The 17,827-nt window shown below is 36.9% G+C and overlaps 1 protein-coding gene across 14 annotated transcripts in view; it reads right to left on the bottom strand.

The window, feature by feature from the left end:
- The window catches only part of LMO7 (LIM domain 7), a 193,590-nt gene that overhangs the window by 105,375 nt on the left and 70,388 nt on the right, over nucleotides 1-17,827 (bottom strand). For all 14 annotated transcript variants that reach the window (XM_087865085.1, XM_087865083.1, XM_087865082.1 and 11 more), the window contains exon 4: nucleotides 8,443-8,512. In XM_087865085.1, the coding sequence (XP_087721211.1) occupies nucleotides 8,443-8,512 (70 nt within the window). The remainder of the gene's footprint in view (nucleotides 1-8,442; nucleotides 8,513-17,827) is intronic.

Below are 17,827 nucleotides of genomic sequence, written 5' to 3' on the forward strand. Positions count from 1 at the left end.
TCACATACAAATCATAAATTAAAGGGTACAATTCAATGGTTTTTAGTATATTCACAGATATGTGCGTCCTTTACCACAGGCATCCAATGATCTTTAACAACAAATTAAACTGCTCTCAAAAGCCCCCAGAGGCTTCTCCACATGCTAGGAATAATGTGATCTACTCACCAAAGCCTATGAAGCCTTATACAACCTTCCTGGCCTACCTCTATCTGCCTCACTTAGTTCAGGATCCACAGGCTTTCCTGAACCAGCTTGATCCTGCCTTGATCCTCCCTCTTTTCCTTCTGTCTCAAAAAGTCCCACGATTCCCCTATTTCCCCCCTCCCTCATTTCATTCAGGTCCCTGATCAAATGTCAACTCCAAAAATAAGATATCTCTGAGCACCTTTTCTGAAACACTTCTCCTACACTCACTCAATCACTCTCTACCCATTTACTTAATTTTTTCAGTGTAATTATTGGCAACTGACAAGGTATTATATATTCTGCATGACAACTGTTAGTACCTTACAGGTTACTATTGACCTATTGATTATGCTTCATTAGGGAGGAACTTTCTCTGCCTTCTTTCTGGCTGTGCTCCAAGTTCCTAGAATAGTACCTGGCACATAGTAGGTGTTCAATAAATACTTTAAGGGAGGGAGGGATAGTTGTGGGCCTAAGACCCATCAAATGACCAATGTGCTCATACCAGTCTGACACCTGGGTTCTATTTCTTATTTAACCTCATTTGATCGGTTTCCAATCTCTATATAACAAAAGGTTCCTAAAGAGAGATGTTCCAAGCATTTTAGTATCTTAATAAAACTATGTAAGATATAATCCTACTCTGGATCAATTTTTCTTGACTCTACAAGTTAATCATGTTGTTGCGTTAGGACAAGTTAATCATGTTGTTGCGTTAGAAATTCTAATTCATTAATGTTTTTTTTTAAAAGGTTGCCCTCAAGGCTGAAAGGTGGCATATGTTCATCTTAGATTTAAAAACAAGTTTTGGAACTCTAGGGAAGTGCTCCTAAACTTGTGCCAATGCCATGACTAAAAAATTATGGCTCAAAATAAAACAGGAGTTTCCTGATTTACAGTGCTGCATCATTATGAGAGGTTTCCATTCTTAGTGATACTTATCTTTACTGGGAGTCAGAGAGAAGTAAGGAGACAAGGAGACTCTTGAGGAAATTACCTAAAATTTCTTCATAAATCACTCAGTTATCATCGACTTATTTATCTGCCATTTATATGGAGGTATTAAGGCATTTGGATATTTAATATCTAACATTTGTTACCTTGAAAACAGCCAATGCATAATTACCGGTCTGTTTTCTCAACTTAATTATTGGACAACCCTAAAATATTTCAAAATACTGATGGTGATCCACAGAAATTCCAATACAATATACATTGGTATAACCACAGAAAATATAATTTTCAATGCATAAGGTGGCCTTATTTTTAGTAAATGGCTAGCTTTTATGCTATAAGGTCTTACATAAGTGTAAGAATACATTAAATAATGGCAAAACTGGAGTACTCTCCTATAACTTCATTAAGAAGAAAAAGCACTCCACATTTTTGTTATTGGTGTTTTTAAAGAAAATAATAAGACTGACAAACTAGAAAAAAAAATAGTTTAAATTTTATTGTTTGAGGCCTACTTATACAATTTGTAATAGTGGTCTACCCTCCCTTTGAACTAAAAAGATTTCGTTAGTGCAGTTTTAATCATGAAGCCACAACGGAGAAATTTTAATCCAGTTTATTGATATCATTTAACCTCCCCGTCTGTATTAGGAAATGGAAGAAAAAGAAAAAAATCATTTAACTCAATAAAACACTAAGGTCTGATTCCACATCTATTAAATTGCTCCAATACAGTGATAGGGGAGAAATGAACAATTAAGGAACATGGTCATTTATAAAACATCTAGCCTTCACTAGTTATCAATTGTGAGGAAAACGAGAGCATGTAGACTAAGAGTTAAGGCAGAAGTAGTGTCATGGGAGGGGATCTCGATGTTGTCCCCCATCCATTTGGAGATGGGGATCATGGCAGCCAGAAGCAGCTCAGCATGAATGACGCTCTTATTGGCTACACAACCACAAAGCAACAATGAGTGAATATAAAAGATTTTCCTTTGTGGAAGCCTCTCACAAATGTGCTAGGTGGAGATCTCAAACAAATCTACAAAATTAGTAATAAAATTCAAGAACAGAAAATAGACACTATTGATCTTAGCATTAAACGGTTATTTTAAATGCAATAGCATCTTCCCATCTCCTTCCTCGGTGTCACTTTTTACCAGGTTTTATACACATCAACATCAAAATACATTCACAAATGTATCTTGTTTATTACCAACTAGAGAGATATTTCGTCTGAAACACACACTGAGTTTGACCCAGTACAGAGCGATCCTTAGTCACTACTCTTTTAAGTAAAGTATGTGTTGGTCGTTCATCCAAGTCACATTCTAACGTTCCCAGAGTATTTTCTTTTCAACCACACAAAATTTATTCCTGCCTCCTAACCAGAAAAGTGCCACCATTGAATGAAAATAATAATTATATCCATTCTTCCTTTATTATTTCAACTTGGATAAGAAAGGAGAGGAAAAAGAAGAGGGCCTTTTCCCTGAAAACACTCTTGTCTTGAGGTGAGGTCTCACATTTTGGTTTTATTTGTAAAAGAGCTCACAAGCTCAGTGTCCCACAAACCTCCCCTCTCCCAACCCCCTTGTTCCCCTTGCCCTGGGAAAAAGAGTAGGATACACATAGTCACTGCCTGAGAATGGGTTTTTAAAAGTCCATGATAAAACCTGTAAGAGAACATTTCAATTTTATAGCTGATTCCTCTGGTGCACTTTCTATTACTGCTGGAAGATGTTTCAACAGTGACCTTGGCACAGACTAGGTCACACTACTTTGCTGACGCCCAAGTGTACAGGAGAGTAAAGATGAATCAGGAATAAGTTTACACAGGCACAAGAACATCAACCACTAATAACCTTCTGAAAAATGGCAGTAAGAATGGACCCATAGATTTGCATTACTTCTTGAAGTAACCATTATGAACACGAGAGAAACTGACACATCCAACAGCTTAAGCTAGCTGGCATCTTTGCCCGTTTCCTGCATTCTACAGCATTCCTGAATGAGGAGACAACCTCCCCGGTCTCTGCAGTCACACCTTACGTGTTCCAATCTCAAAAATAATCTGAAAGAGTAACCCTTTAGAGGAAAGATGCTCAAATTTAGTTCATATTTTTGAAGCAAGTGTGGATATACTGAAGCAAGAGAGAGAGGGGCAGGGCAGGGGGCAGAGGGAAGAGAATCTTAAGCAGGCTCCACACCCAGCACAGAGCCAATGCAAGGCTCCATCTCACAACCCTGAGATCACGACCTGAGCCGAAATCAAGAGTCAGATGCTTAACTGACTGAGCCACCCAGGTGTCCCAAGAAGACTTTTCTATCAAGCCCACTAACAGACACAAACTTTCAAACAAATGATTCAAACCAAACTTTCTAGAATACCATTGCTTTTCTAAGAGAAACTGCAATTGAAATGGCAGACATGAGCAGATCACTCACATCTATACTCAGGAAGCAAACTAGCCCATGTAAAGGGGTAGTGCTCACTTCCTTAACTCTTTAGCTCTGTGGCTCTTAGCCAGGCATGATTTTATCCCATAAGGGTCATTGGCAATGTCAGAAGACATTTTTAGCTGTCATAATTTCGGGGTGGAGAACATGGTTACTGGCATCTAGTAAGCAGAGTCCAGGGAAGCTACTAAACATTCTACAATGTGCAGGAAACACCCCCGCCCCCGCAACAAGGAATTATCTGGCCCAAAATGTCAATAGTCAGTGGTGTCAAGGTTGAGGAACCTTGCTTTATTAAATACAACTAAATCATCAGGGGTCCAAGACAACTCTAAGTCTTAGGGTTAATAACTTCCTTGATGTCCTCTGCACATATTGTATCTCATGCACGTTAACGCATCAGATGGTAAACATTACTCTGGTTCCATGGCTCTTTTCACCATCAGAATATCTTGCTTGTTTCTCAGGGTTTTGCTTGGAGGTTGAGTTTTTGAATTCTCAAATAAAGGTTTAGTTTTGAGTTTCAATGAATTGAACACTTAACATCACTTAACATCAGCTAATATTTTGGAAAAGTCAAACTCTTGGGTGAGATTTTTTTTTTTTTTTTAGTATGGCTTTGTGAAGACTATAAAGAATAGAAAAGTTAGAGAAAATTTCTTTAAAACTTAAAACAGTCAAGTGAGAAAAACTGTATCTCTAGATCTATGAGAACATGGTTAATGCCTTCCCAAAGACAAAACATTCATAAAATAATATGAATGCTTCAAGCAAAGCATTCAGTATATTTCTAAATAGCTAAACACCTCTCTCCATATTGTCATTGCTCAGAGGATATTCATGTGTTTCACATAGGTCCATCTACAAACAGTAAATCCAGTGCCTTGGCTTCAAGCTAAATACACCCAGTAACTGACATGAAATGGATAAAAGTTATAACAGAAGGAAAGAGAATAAGAGGGGAGTGATGGAAAACAGAGCTTGGAGCACAGAAATTGTGTCATTCTTACTATCTTTAACTTAACCAAATGTTATCTACCCCAGAGAAACCTCATTCACAGAACCCTCTTTAACCCACACACCTGAACTCAGTGAGCCAAAGGCTCCTGACACTCCTAACCACAGCCCGTTTTGCCAAGATGACACTCTTCTCAAGGAACGCATCCACCAGCTGGCCAGTGACCTATGATATCTGTAGCCTGGTAATTTGTAGACCTTGTCTGTAGACAAGGTAATTTGATCCATTCAGATTCTTCTCTTGGGACCCTCAACTGAGAGACACCATTTCCTGTTTGCAATGGGGCAGAAAAAAGTAATCATGTGGAATGTGACTGTCGTATTTATGGCTGAACGCCAAATTAATGACATAGTCCTCTGAAAAATCCTTAAAATAAAACACTTCATCTCACTTAGCTTGAAAGCATCTCTGCTCTTTGTTACTAAAAAAGCATTAACTGCATATAAAACTGGTGAATCAGATTAAGGTCTAGGGTTGTACCAATGTCAATTTCCTGGTTTTAATATCATATCACAGTTATGCAAAATGTTACCATGGGGGAAACTGGGTGAAGGGCACTGAGGACCTCTCTGTACTATTTTCCCCCCAACTTCCTGTGACTCTCTATTTCAAAATAAAAAGTATTTTTAAAAAACAAGTATAAAAAAAGCAAACAAACACACATTTATATTAGTTTCCTAGCACTGCTATGACAAAGTCCCACAAACTGGGTAGCTTAAAACAACAGAGATTTATTGTCTCACAGTTCTGGAGACTAAAAGTCAAAAATTAAGGTGTCCACAAAGCCATGATTCTATGAGACCTGTAAGGAAACTATTCCTTGCCTCTTCCAGCTTCTGGTGGCTTGCTGGCAATCTTTGGTTCTCCTTGCCTATACATGAGTCACCCCCCCACCCCCCCATCCCCCAGTGTCACATGGCATTCTTCCTGGGTATATCTGTCTTCACATAACTATCTTCTTATAAGGACGCCATACTAGATTAGGGGCCCATCCAACTCCATTATGACCTCAGCTTTACTAAGTACATCATCTGTAACAACCCTATTCATAAAGTCATATTCTGAGGTACTGGGGTTTAGAACTTCAAAATATTATGTTTGGGGGAAGGCACAATTCAACCTATAACACTATCCCTTCAAAGATCTAATTCTAGAGCTTACTGTTTTTCACAATTGAAAACTTTTCCATTTGTTGATTAAAAAATCTTTGAGGGACATCTGGGTGGCTCAGTCAGTAAGGTGTCTGCCTTAGGCTAAGGTCATGATCTCAGGGTCTTGGGCTCAAGCCCAGAGTCAGGCTCTCTGCTTGGCGGGTAGTCTGTTTCTCCCTCTCCCTCTGGGCATGCTCTCTCTCTCTCTTTCTCTCTCTCAAATACATAAATAAAATCTTAAAAAAAAATCTTTGACCTCCAAATGAATCAGTCATTATATTAGTTGCTGTGAACACTGAAATTACTAATACAAAGAGTTCAGCTTGTGTTTTTTTTTTTTAATCTTTCTTCTATACACATCAAAATGAAGGCTTCTGACATAAGAATTGAGGAATTCTTAGAGGTCAATCTTCATAGTCCAACTACGACTGCTCCTGAGTGTTCAACAAATGTCAGGCTATTATAATTCTCTGCAGCACATTTATATCTGGTGCTTTCTTGCTCATTTGCTAATTTATTTGCTAGGTCCTGCTCCACCACTAAAATGAAAGCTTTTTGGGGATAAGGTCCTTATCTGTCTTTATTCCTCCAATATGTTCTTATAAATTATACAAGTTCTTGACCAGTAGGCACTCAATTATTTGTTTAAAAAATGAATGTGCAGGGGCGCCTGGGTGGCACAGCGGTTAAGCATCTGCCTTCGGCTCAGGGCGTGATCCCGGCATTATGGGATCGAGCCCCACATCAGGCTCCTCCGCTGGAAGCCTGCTCCTTCCTCTCCCACTCCCCCTGCTTGTGTTTCCTCTCTTGCTGCCTGTCTCTATCTCTGTCAAATAAATAAATAAAATCTTTAAAAAAAAAATGAATGCGCAACAAAAGAACATTCATTGAACATCTGTATGTCAAGACTATCTATATAATCCTTTTCTATCCACATATGACAACCCTACCAGGTAGACATTGGAGCGCCAATGCACACTTCAAATTGAGGCTTCAAGAAATTTTGACATAACCATCCTGACACACAAGCACAGGAAGGAGTCAAATGAGGCATGATAACAACTTCAAACCATAAATTATAGCCCAATTATGCAACTGTGGTTATTCTTATGCTCCTACATCCCATTGAAAATGCTCAATGTCCTGTATTTGGGAAATCATCCCATTTAATATTCCGGAAATACATTTCATTTTAGTTTCTAGAGATAAAATCCAAACCAGATAGAATTTCCATGCTTGAAATAGAAATAGTTGGAGAGATGTTTGGATTTAAACATAAAATACATTTGGCTTTCATCTAATCATAGAATCAGAAGATTGAATAAAACCTCTAGTGGCCAATAACAACAAACCCCCACAATTCAAGCATTCCAAATATGCGGGGTGTTTGAAATCAAAGGCTAATTTCATTTAAAATGCGTGTAATTGATCCAAGAAATGACAATTCAAAATCAAAGCATTAAAGTAAGAATAACTTGAGCCACTTGAAAAGACTTTCAATATGACTCAAACTTCTAATTTTCACAGAAGTTATTCCATAAAAATGATTTTCATATAAGGTTTTATTTTTATTAAACTGAATGTTTCTTCCTAGAAAGACTCAAAAGCCAAATTTCTTTAATTTTATTCTTCAAATAATACCTTCTGACTTACAAGAAGTAATTCATACATATGTGCATATTGCTAGGCATATATATATATATATCTTCATATAACAATATATGCATACATGATACGTTTTTTACCTAACCAAATTTGAAACCAAAAAAAATCCAGAAATCTTGATACTGCTTGCTACCTTTCATCCTTCATGCCTCTGACATCTGCAAACACATATCTGGCCAAACAGAAGGTTCTCAAATATAAGCAGCTGTGTTAAACTTCAGCATTTTACAAAATTAATTTTTTTTAACTGACTCCTGTCATCAGCCTGATTCTTAGGGGTTGCTAACATTTCGAAAATAACCCATCCTTTGTACTTAATTATAAATTACTTTTTTTCAAAGATACAGCCCCACCTTGTTATTGGTCTTTCAATTATTATTGATCCACTGCAGTATCTATATAATGACAGTGTGGGGTATTTTTCATACACAAAATCCAAGGTTAAAGCTAAAAGGAACCTAGAGACTTTCCCAGAGTCACGGTAGGTAGTATTACTGAGGCAAGGGAAGATAGCGACCTACCCAATACCACACGGAACTCTGGTAGCAAATCTATGATATAAAACAAATGTGTTGCAAATACACTCCAAGATCTGCAGATTACTGAGGGTCATGCATAAGCATGAAGCAACAGAAATGTAACAAGGGAACATCTACAGTTTCCCCAAAGTGTGGTCAACTAGCAAACAAAGTCTGCAGGGCTGGGCTTCAGAAAGGAGGTGATCATAAACACATGCAATTTGTGGAAGAATTAAGCTAAGAAAAAGGATACATGAAGTTGGAGGGCACAAAAAGCAAAAACCAACAACAACAAAAATAAAGGCCTCCCAGCAGAAGGGAGACAGAAGAACTGAAGATATAGGAGGACATCACTAAAAAACACTTTTCTTGAGCAAGAAACCCCAAACCTAATTTCTATAATTCCAGATAAGAGTACCAGTCTATGCCCAGCTTTTAACATTTTAAAAACAAAGAAATCCAGTTTTAAAGATAATTTTTTACTTACCAAACCTGCTATTGGTGTGGATAATCTATTGATCTTCTTAATGACACCAGGTTTAAGTTTATTAACCAAACTGAAAGTAAATAAAGAAATAACATATGCAATTACAAGAATGCCAGTATCAGTTTAATATTCTTTTTAACATTTTCAAAAATCAGGTCTATCACTAGTCCATCCCCCATATGTTATTCAGAGCCAAGAGCCCTATAAAAGGCAAACAATCAAGAAAACAAGTCAAGAAACAGAGTAAGAACATCACTGCACACAATGATGAGTGTCTTCTCAGACCCCATAGACACACTGCTCTACTCAAGGCCATGTCCCTAAAAATAGTTCCACATTTGTTAAAGGTAGTGTTTGACTCTGTTCCAAGAGCCGAAAGAATCTCTCTCGTTATAATCTAGCTCTCTCGGACCTAAGAATAATTTTTTCTATTAATCATTTTAATTTTTTCTCAAACTGATCTTTATTTTAAAAGGTAGCTTCAAACCACATTATTTTTCCAGATTTGTTTACTGAAGTATAGTTGACATATAATATTATAGTTTCAGGTATACATCATAGTGGTTGGACATTTATATACATTATGAAAGGATCACCATTATAAGTCTAGTTACCGTCTGTCATCATACAAAGTAATTCTATTATTGATTATACTCCCCATGACTATATAATATATATGACTATATTCCATTTACCTCTCCATGACTTATTTATTTTATTACTGGCATTTGTACCTCTTAATCCCACTTCACCCATTCTCCCTCCCCCGTCCCCTCTGGCAACTACCAGTTTGTTCTCTGTATTTATGAGTCTGTTTCTGTTTGTTTTGTTTTTTAGATTTTATATGTAAATGAAATCATACAGTATTTGTCTTTCTCTGACTTATTTCACTTAGCATAATATTCCCTAGGTCCATCCATGGGTACAAAATACAACTGTATTTTGCCAGATTTAAAGGGTGCCGTGGAACTCATCCCAACAGCCAGCGAGTTCTTACTGGTAACTCGTTCAAATACGGGACTGATCGCTTTGTTACCGTAACAGAATGACTGGATAAAAATTAAATGTACCAGAACTCCCCAAAATGGGCTAACAGTTACCTCAGAATCTGATACTGAACACATTTAAGTTGCTATGACAGAATCTGCAAAGATATCTATAGGTGTCCACATTCCAGAACGTGAGAAAGAAGCCTCCGTTGAAGACTATAACTTAGAGTACAATTCTTGGTTCTAAATCTAGTTATTGTGAACTCTATGTTTTTTGTTGCTGTTTACTGACACAGTGCTAAGCCACGGAGACATTTAATACTATAGTAATGCTTTTCTACTAATGCTAGCTTGGTTAATTAATCATTAGTCACTGTCAGAAAACAGTAATTTAAAACAGTGATTTTCCTATTCAATAACCTAGCTACAAAAAGCAATTCTTTATTCTTAAACAGCTCCAAAAAGAAAGCAAATATAGGAGAAAGAATCAAACATTCTTAATTTACTGGTCTCCTCTTCACAATGGGCAACAGAAAAAAAAGATCTGACACTTGTGGAATGTCACTCCTTCAACATTCCAGAGATTTATATATACACTTGAATGTGCTAAAAATAAAGAAGACAAAAGTCTCAATTTAATAACCTTCAGAATGTTGTTCAGCAGGATTCAAAATTACAAAACGATGGCTTACGAAGACTTAGTCCGGTGAACAAAAGATGTTTTTTTCTGTTTTCATAGGTTCTTCATACAAAGATCTTTAGACAACTTAATATAAATAATAAAATTGCCCCCTCAATCAAGCATTTCCTAGAACTGTTACTCTCTGATTCCTAATTTCTTATTTGTGCACTGAAAGCCGGGTAGGAAGGAAGGCTTTCTCTCTTCATAGCTGAAATTATTTTTCTTTAATGGCTCACGGAGGAGCTAGAAAAAATTTGAGCAGGCTTCTAAGAAATGACAGTTCCAAATTAATTCTTCTAGTTGTTCCCTATGTACCAGGTACACAAGGCATAGAAGAACTAATAACTGGAACATTACTTAATAGCAACATTATTCTGGCATTAGTATAAATCAAGAAATTCATAGAGTTGTTGTCTACTAGAGCTTGACAGTGACTTTCCTACAGTAACTTGGATCTTAAAATGTAATCTTTCAGGGCGCCTGGGTGGCTCGGTCACTTAAGCAGGTTAAGTGCCTGCCTTCAGCTCAGGTTATGATCCCAGGCGCCCTACTCAGTGGGAAGTCTGCTTCTCCCTCTCCCTCTCCCTCTGCCCCTCCCCCTGCTCGTGCATGCGCTCTCTCTCTCCCTTGCTCAGTCTCTCAAATAAATAAAAACTTTTAAAAATGTAATCTTCCAGTGACATAAAAAGTTAGACTAAAATGAGCGGGGCCAACTTATCAAATGTCAGGCAAGTCTGGCATCGGTTGTCTTTATTGGAGGAGGAGTGTCATAAATTCCTCCTCCACCCATTTGAGTCACTGACGACTTTGGCCAGATCACTCAATTTACCTATGTACTTCACTTACCATTTTTATATTACAGTGTTAGGAATACCAAGAGCATTTTTTTAAAAACACTTTCTGGAATGAACAATAACACAGTCTACACTCAATCAAGTCAGCAAAAGGAAGGGATTGAAGGAAATAAAGGAACCAGCAGATATATGTTTCCCAAAAAATGAGTTGACTCCTACCTCCTCAGAAGGTTCCATAGCTATTACCCAGAAGCAACATACACACTGTGGACTGGCTTCCTTCTCGACTCCTGAGCCTCCAAGTACGTGTACAAACACAGAAATAACCACAAGGCAAAAACAACGCTCTGCATAACACACAAACTACCCTGTAAAAGTTGTGTCACTAGAGGAAAACGCTGTTTTACTTGGTCAAATGTTAAAATGGTATCGGTTCTAAGCACTAGAGCATGGAGAAAATGCACATACGGTTTTGGCAAATACTGAACATCCAACCAAATTATGAATCATGAATAATTATTTTCACATACAATTAAAGAAAAAACTTATTGGATATTTCTTCTAGGGAGGAAAACAGATTTCATAAAATTTAAACTTCTGTGAAATTTCAGGATATCTAAAAAAATTAGGACCAGAGTCTTTTACCAAATAAAATACAACTGCCACACAAGGGAGATACTACTCTCTTTTATAAATAGATCTTCTTTGCATAATAAGGGTTCTTCAATTACACATGTGGAATTCGTAAAGGCAACACTCACTTGAGGTCACTGGCTCTATTCAAGAATCATATAACATGATAACCTTCCAGATGCCTCTGTGAACAAGGAAGTGGAGCCAGTCAAGGGACCATTTTATCTGCCTGCAAGCCCACCATTCCTCTAATCCTATTTGTAATTATACCTCGACTCCCCCAAGCCTCCCCTCAGGCCATGGCATAAACCCAGTTACGTGCTTTGTTAGAACATCAGAGGTTTGCTCTTTTGGTAAGATTAAAACCAGAACAGAACACACCTAGTCATTTGCTATCTCCGGTGGTAGACCACACTGGCAAAGCCCGCGAACCCTCTCCTTCAGCTCATCCCTGCATTGTTGTCTGCTTCCTTTTCTTCTCTCCAAAACCTCCTGCCCACTTCCTCCAACGGAGCGGAGTTACATAACAGATGCTAGAAGGCTGCCTCTGTTCCGAAACCTTGTCACCAGTGAATGTGTCCTCGCTTTAAATATAACTCAGAGGTGACACTCCAAGAAAACTGTACATAAAGTTCAGTGTAACATCTAGCTCGGTTATAAATGGTTTCAATGAGAACTAGCATTTGGTGCTCTCTCAGTCTCCAGAAACTAGTTCCAAATGCCAAACCTCATTTCCCCTTTATCAGAAAGCTCTTCGGCAGGGACACCTTTCAATTTCCCATTTCCAAAGATCTGTTCCAAATGTCCTAGAGACACTGACTTCAAAGAGCATATCAGTACATTGAGAGTGAACTTTCTAACCTATGAATTATTTGGCCAGTCAGTCACACATACATATTTCTATTATCTTTCTGCTGACTACAGTTTCTAAATATATATCCTCACATTAGTCAAATTTTCCTATTGGTAACTACATTTTTGAAAGACATAATGAAGACATATTTCCTTACAAATTAAAGAACAATGATTTTTGTTTTATCTGTTATTTAGCACATCTCCATTTGCCTAGTTTTCTTCCAGATGCAACTCTGTCCACAAACATCTGAATGCTTACTGAAGACAGAGCACTGCCCTAATCAGACAGTGAAGTGCTCAACACAAGGATGTTCTCTCATTCCAAACATCTCCTAGCACTTAGAGGTGTACCTGGTATGTAGGTGCTTCAAAAATATTTGCAAAAGCCCACTAACTTTTAATACAGAAATTTTTCTGTGATTCAAAACCTCTATCTCCTTTATAGAAAAAAAATTTAGAAAAATGTTACCTTTTCACTTCACTCAAATGTGAGAAATGGTTTTATGGCTTTTCCCAACAAGGACACCTCCCCTCTGTTAGGTTTTCTGTTGTCAGACAAGTCAAACCTTGATGTTGTCTCTCTTAATTACCAAATGTTGACCAAGAGAATAAACTCTCTATCAGATATATTAATTTGGACGGGTTATCTTAAGTAAATTCCTTACCAAGATTTTTCATTAATTACCCCCATTTAAATGCATAAGCTATAATATCTCTAAAATAAAAACCACTCTGAGTAGTTAGGGATCACATTTCCTTAGGTAAAGTAAGAAGCATATATAATATAAAATTTTAAAGTTTGGGGTGTCTGGGTGTCTCAATCAGTTAAGCATCCAACTCTTGATTTCGGCTCAGGTCATGATCTCTGGGTTGTGAGATCAAGTCCCACCCAGCTCCGTGATGGGTGTGGAGCCTGCCTAAGATCTGCTCTCTCCCTCCCCCTCCTCTCCTCCCCCCTTCTCTAAAAAAAAATTTAAAGTTTAAAAGAATTCAATATAAACATTTATGGTCACCTTAATATTTTCAAAGACTGGTAGTAAAATTAATATAAGTTTGATTTCTAGAATTCCTGTGGTAATTTTGAATACTGCTGAGTTAGAATACAACACAAATAGTTAACAATAAGGGCTAAGATGGGAAAGTGTGCAAGAGCAACAAGTCAGTATCAATATATGTGATAATTATAGTTTTATTATGATAGGACTCTCTTATCTAGCCTCACTGTTAGGCCCGAAGCATCCTGAAGTGAGTTGCACAAAGCTTGAGTGGTCTGATGGCGGACTCCTTAGGACATTTCCCAATACCACATCAACAGCAGAATGTGTCTAGCATTTGCTGTCCTGGTTCGACTGTTTACTATTAAGTAACGTCTCTAAATTCCTCTCCACCCCTTCATGCAAATGAGAGTGATATGTTGTTCTCTTATAGACAGACTTGGGTTCACTCCAATTTTCACCACTGTGAAAATGCTTCTGATGTAGGTCTGTATGCATATCTTCATCCCTGCCCCTTACAATTTCCTATACTCTATTTCTAGAAATAAAATCAGCAGCATCAAGGTCTTGATAGTTGTCTGGAAAGGAATTTGGCAATGCGAATCAATTTACTTTTGCACCAGCAGGCAGCATTTGTGTGCCCACCTCATGGCGGGCTAGATGGGTAGCACCTTCCTTCTGCGCCTCCACTCCACACGGCACGACCTTCCACAGAGCGGCTGCCTTTCTAACCACCGCTCTTAAGGGATGTATAAGATCTCACCGATTTTATCCATCACATTATAGACATTTGTTTTTGATATTTTCCACTATGAAGAAGCTTTATACATATTTCCCCCACTTTGTAGTCTTTTTTTATTCCCAAAAGGGAAGATTATTGGGAAAAGTGCTGTAATGTTTGTGGTAAGTTAATATGTTTATATTAATTAAAAAACTAGCATACAATTACATGACAGGTATTGTCACATTGTTTTTCAGAGCTGTACCAGCTTGTATTTAATGGTCATTTTGCGTATATGACATTTTGCCATAATATGCCATCATTTTGTAACATTTCGAATTATTTACCACTTTCAATTTAAAAAGAGTATCTGGTTTTTGCATAATTATTTCTTACTAATGAAGGTGAAGATTTTACTGCTTATTTCCAGTAGTATTTCTTTATTTGTGAAGTATTTGGTCACATCCTTTGTTACTGAGGTTTTCAAATGTGTATCTCACCAGTTTATTTGAAATCTAGATAATGTTTAAGTCATTTTGCTTAACGTATTTTTCTCAGAATGTTGTCAGAATATCTATTTACATATAGATATAAATCTATTTTTTTTCTTTTTTTTTCCTTCTCCGTCAAAGCTTAGAACTTTAAACTCCCTCCAAAGATTTTAACTCTTCAATATTATTTTTTTAGCTTTGTATTATCTTCACCTAGGCTATTTGGTGGGCTTATAAATTCATTCTTAGCCAATTATCCCAATACAATGAACTGAGTGATTTCTCTCTTCTGCATATTTTCATATCTCCTTTATCAAAAATTCCTACACATAAGAATGTATTTTGGATCTTGTTCCTATATTAATATGCACATTTATAAAGCAATCCATAATTTTTAATTACTGTGCTTGGTCATGTTTGTCAAGTGTTCTAATGTTGGGACAAGCCCATTTCATAGAAATTTTTATTTTTAGAATTTTTCCTATTCTAACCTGCTTATTCTTCCATGTGAATGTTAAAACAATACTTATAAAGACAAGCCTGACTAGATTCAATATGAGTATTGGATTAAAATTATAAATCGATTGACATCAATTACCCTATATAGAAATATATCTTATTTCATATCTTAAATTTTACAGCTTACCATTACATTTTCGACATCCGAGATAAAAGTCTCACACGTTTCTCTAAAGAAAACAGTGTTTTAAACCTTGTTACTATTGCTTTTAACCCCTTGGATCTCATCCAATTTTCTGACTGGTGATTGTTAGTATATAAAAAATTCTAAAGATTAAGTCTCTCAGATAAGGCAATTACTCTATTTTAACTGATGTGATACCATTATATATTTGTTCTTTTTACAATATTCATTTAACTTACTTCTCAATACACTGACCACATTACCATATTTTGATTATTTCACAGCCAACACATTGTGTTCCATGTGTCTACCTGAACCCCTTTATTACATGAAAACTGACATCAGTAATAACTTGTTGATCAACTTTAATAAAATTGCTCCTATCTCATACATCTAGCATACATATTACATACTTTTATTTTTAGTAGACCATCATTCTCATTCCTGTCTCAGAGGTCCTATCAGTGAAATGCTGTATGTTCTCCTCTTAGTAGTTTATATTTAGGGCAGGAAAGCCCTGTAGATGATATGTGCAGGTTTATGAAACAGGATGGAAGCCACAATACAAAATACCTTCTGCAAAATTTGCAATGAGTCTCTACAATGCGACTACTGTAACAGAAGTGAACTTTTAAACTGATGTTTGCTAAGCTAGCCTTCAAATTAATAAACTGTTTCTTAAATGATGTTTTGTTATAGGTAGATATCAAATTACAGGGAAAAACTGACTATGCATCTTAAAAACAGAACATACAGACTGGCAACCACAAAATGCGAACATAAAGAGAAAGCAGTTTAAATTTGAAAGTTGTCCTTTAATGAACTTGAACACTTGCATCTTCCTTTGTGTACGACCGAGTTGTCAAATAATATGGAAACTCCAAAGTTTATAGTACTTTAAGTGAAGAAAAATCTTCTTTTTTATTTATTTATTTATTTATTTATTTGAGAGAGAGCAAGTGCATACAAGCAGGGGGAGAGGGAGAGAATACTAGTCAGACACTGCGCTGAGCAGAGCCCACTGCAGAGCTCTATCTCATGACCATGAAATCATGACCTGAACCAAAACCAAAAGTCAGATGTTCAACCGAATGAGCCACCCAGGCGCCCCAGAAAAACCGTTTTTATTACTTATATTGCAAATGGCTATAATACAGATGGGGATCAATGGATGGTGTTGGCGTGCCAGAGAGATGTATGGAAATAAGTGTCCTCCTCAGGAAATTCTAAACCAGAAAGAACTCTAAGAAAAAGTCTTCATTAAAGAAGGAAGGCCCTCTGGGCTTCACATGGAACACGGCAAAGAAGCCCAAGGACCCACCGGTATCACCACCACTCGATGTGTGAAGTCTCTAAATCTAACAAAAGACAGAGCTCTCTTGCATGAATGAGAAGTGACAAAGTTCTTTACTTTGTCCTGTCTTAAAACAATCACCCAAGGATCCCATAGGAAATTAACAGGAGTTTTTTAAAATAATTTTTCTCCTTGTATTGAATGCATCTTTAACAAAACATTATGTTTTGTTTATGTAGACAGCATAGTGGTCACATGGCATAACAAATTAAAACAGGATTTCTCAAACCAAATGGGTGAACATCTTGATTCACTCTTTCCAAGCTGTGAGCCATGGGAAAGAAGGCATCGTAACAGTGTGAGAAGAGTTTTCTCAATAATTTGAGCCAAGTTCAAAAAGACATAAACTTCTGAGACATGGCTCATATGTAAATTTCTGAGGCATGGCTGGCTGACATGGGACAGAGCAAAGCCTGGCAATATTCCAGAGATGGGAAGTGTAGACTGACTAACCAGAGACACACCCAATAAAATTATCTTCAAACATATCTTCTTACTTCATAAGGTGAATAAAGAATGTTTTCTTTTTAGTATTTCTAAGATCGCTATCATAAGATGAGTAACTGTGAAATTACTAACTCCTATCACTAGCTAGGTATGCCTCAACTAAATATGTTTAGAGAAGAGACATACTTTTGCTAGAACCACAGAGTGAGAGAGATTTAGATATTTAGGTGGTAGCAAACCTCATATTTTTAAAAAATATATAGTAAGGTCCTCATGAACACTAATAAACACTGCACACAGGGGACTGATTAATGAATACTATCAATAATTAACAAGGAGCTGAAGTCACCTTACAGACTCTTGTCAATCCTTTTACTAATTGGAAAAAAACCCAAATTAGATTTTGTTCCCATCTCACTGTTTAGGAAAGCCAAGAGAGATTACATGTCTAAGGTTTACAGGGAAAGAATTACTGTACCAGACTTTGACCAGCAGAGTATTCCTTAGCCCTCAACTTAATTAGATCTGAGTCAATCAAACTAAATGATACTCAGAGGATTAACAAAAGATACCCACTTTAATAGTCAATCAGATTAAAAGACAATAAAGGCACATTATCCTCGTTATGCGGGTATGTATCTTGTCTAAAACCTCAGCGCAGAGTTTATACCCGATTTAGACTATCTGAAATGTCAGAACACTGCCAGTTGGGTGGAGGCTATAATAAGCTCACTTCCTCTAACTCTTAACTTTGATATTTCAGAATGCCAGCTCAAAAAGA

Source organism: Ursus americanus, chromosome 10, assembly GCF_024610735.1.
Source record: "Ursus americanus isolate L20-20 chromosome 10, mUrsAme1.1.p, whole genome shotgun sequence".
Taxonomy (NCBI): Eukaryota; Metazoa; Chordata; class Mammalia; order Carnivora; family Ursidae; genus Ursus; species Ursus americanus.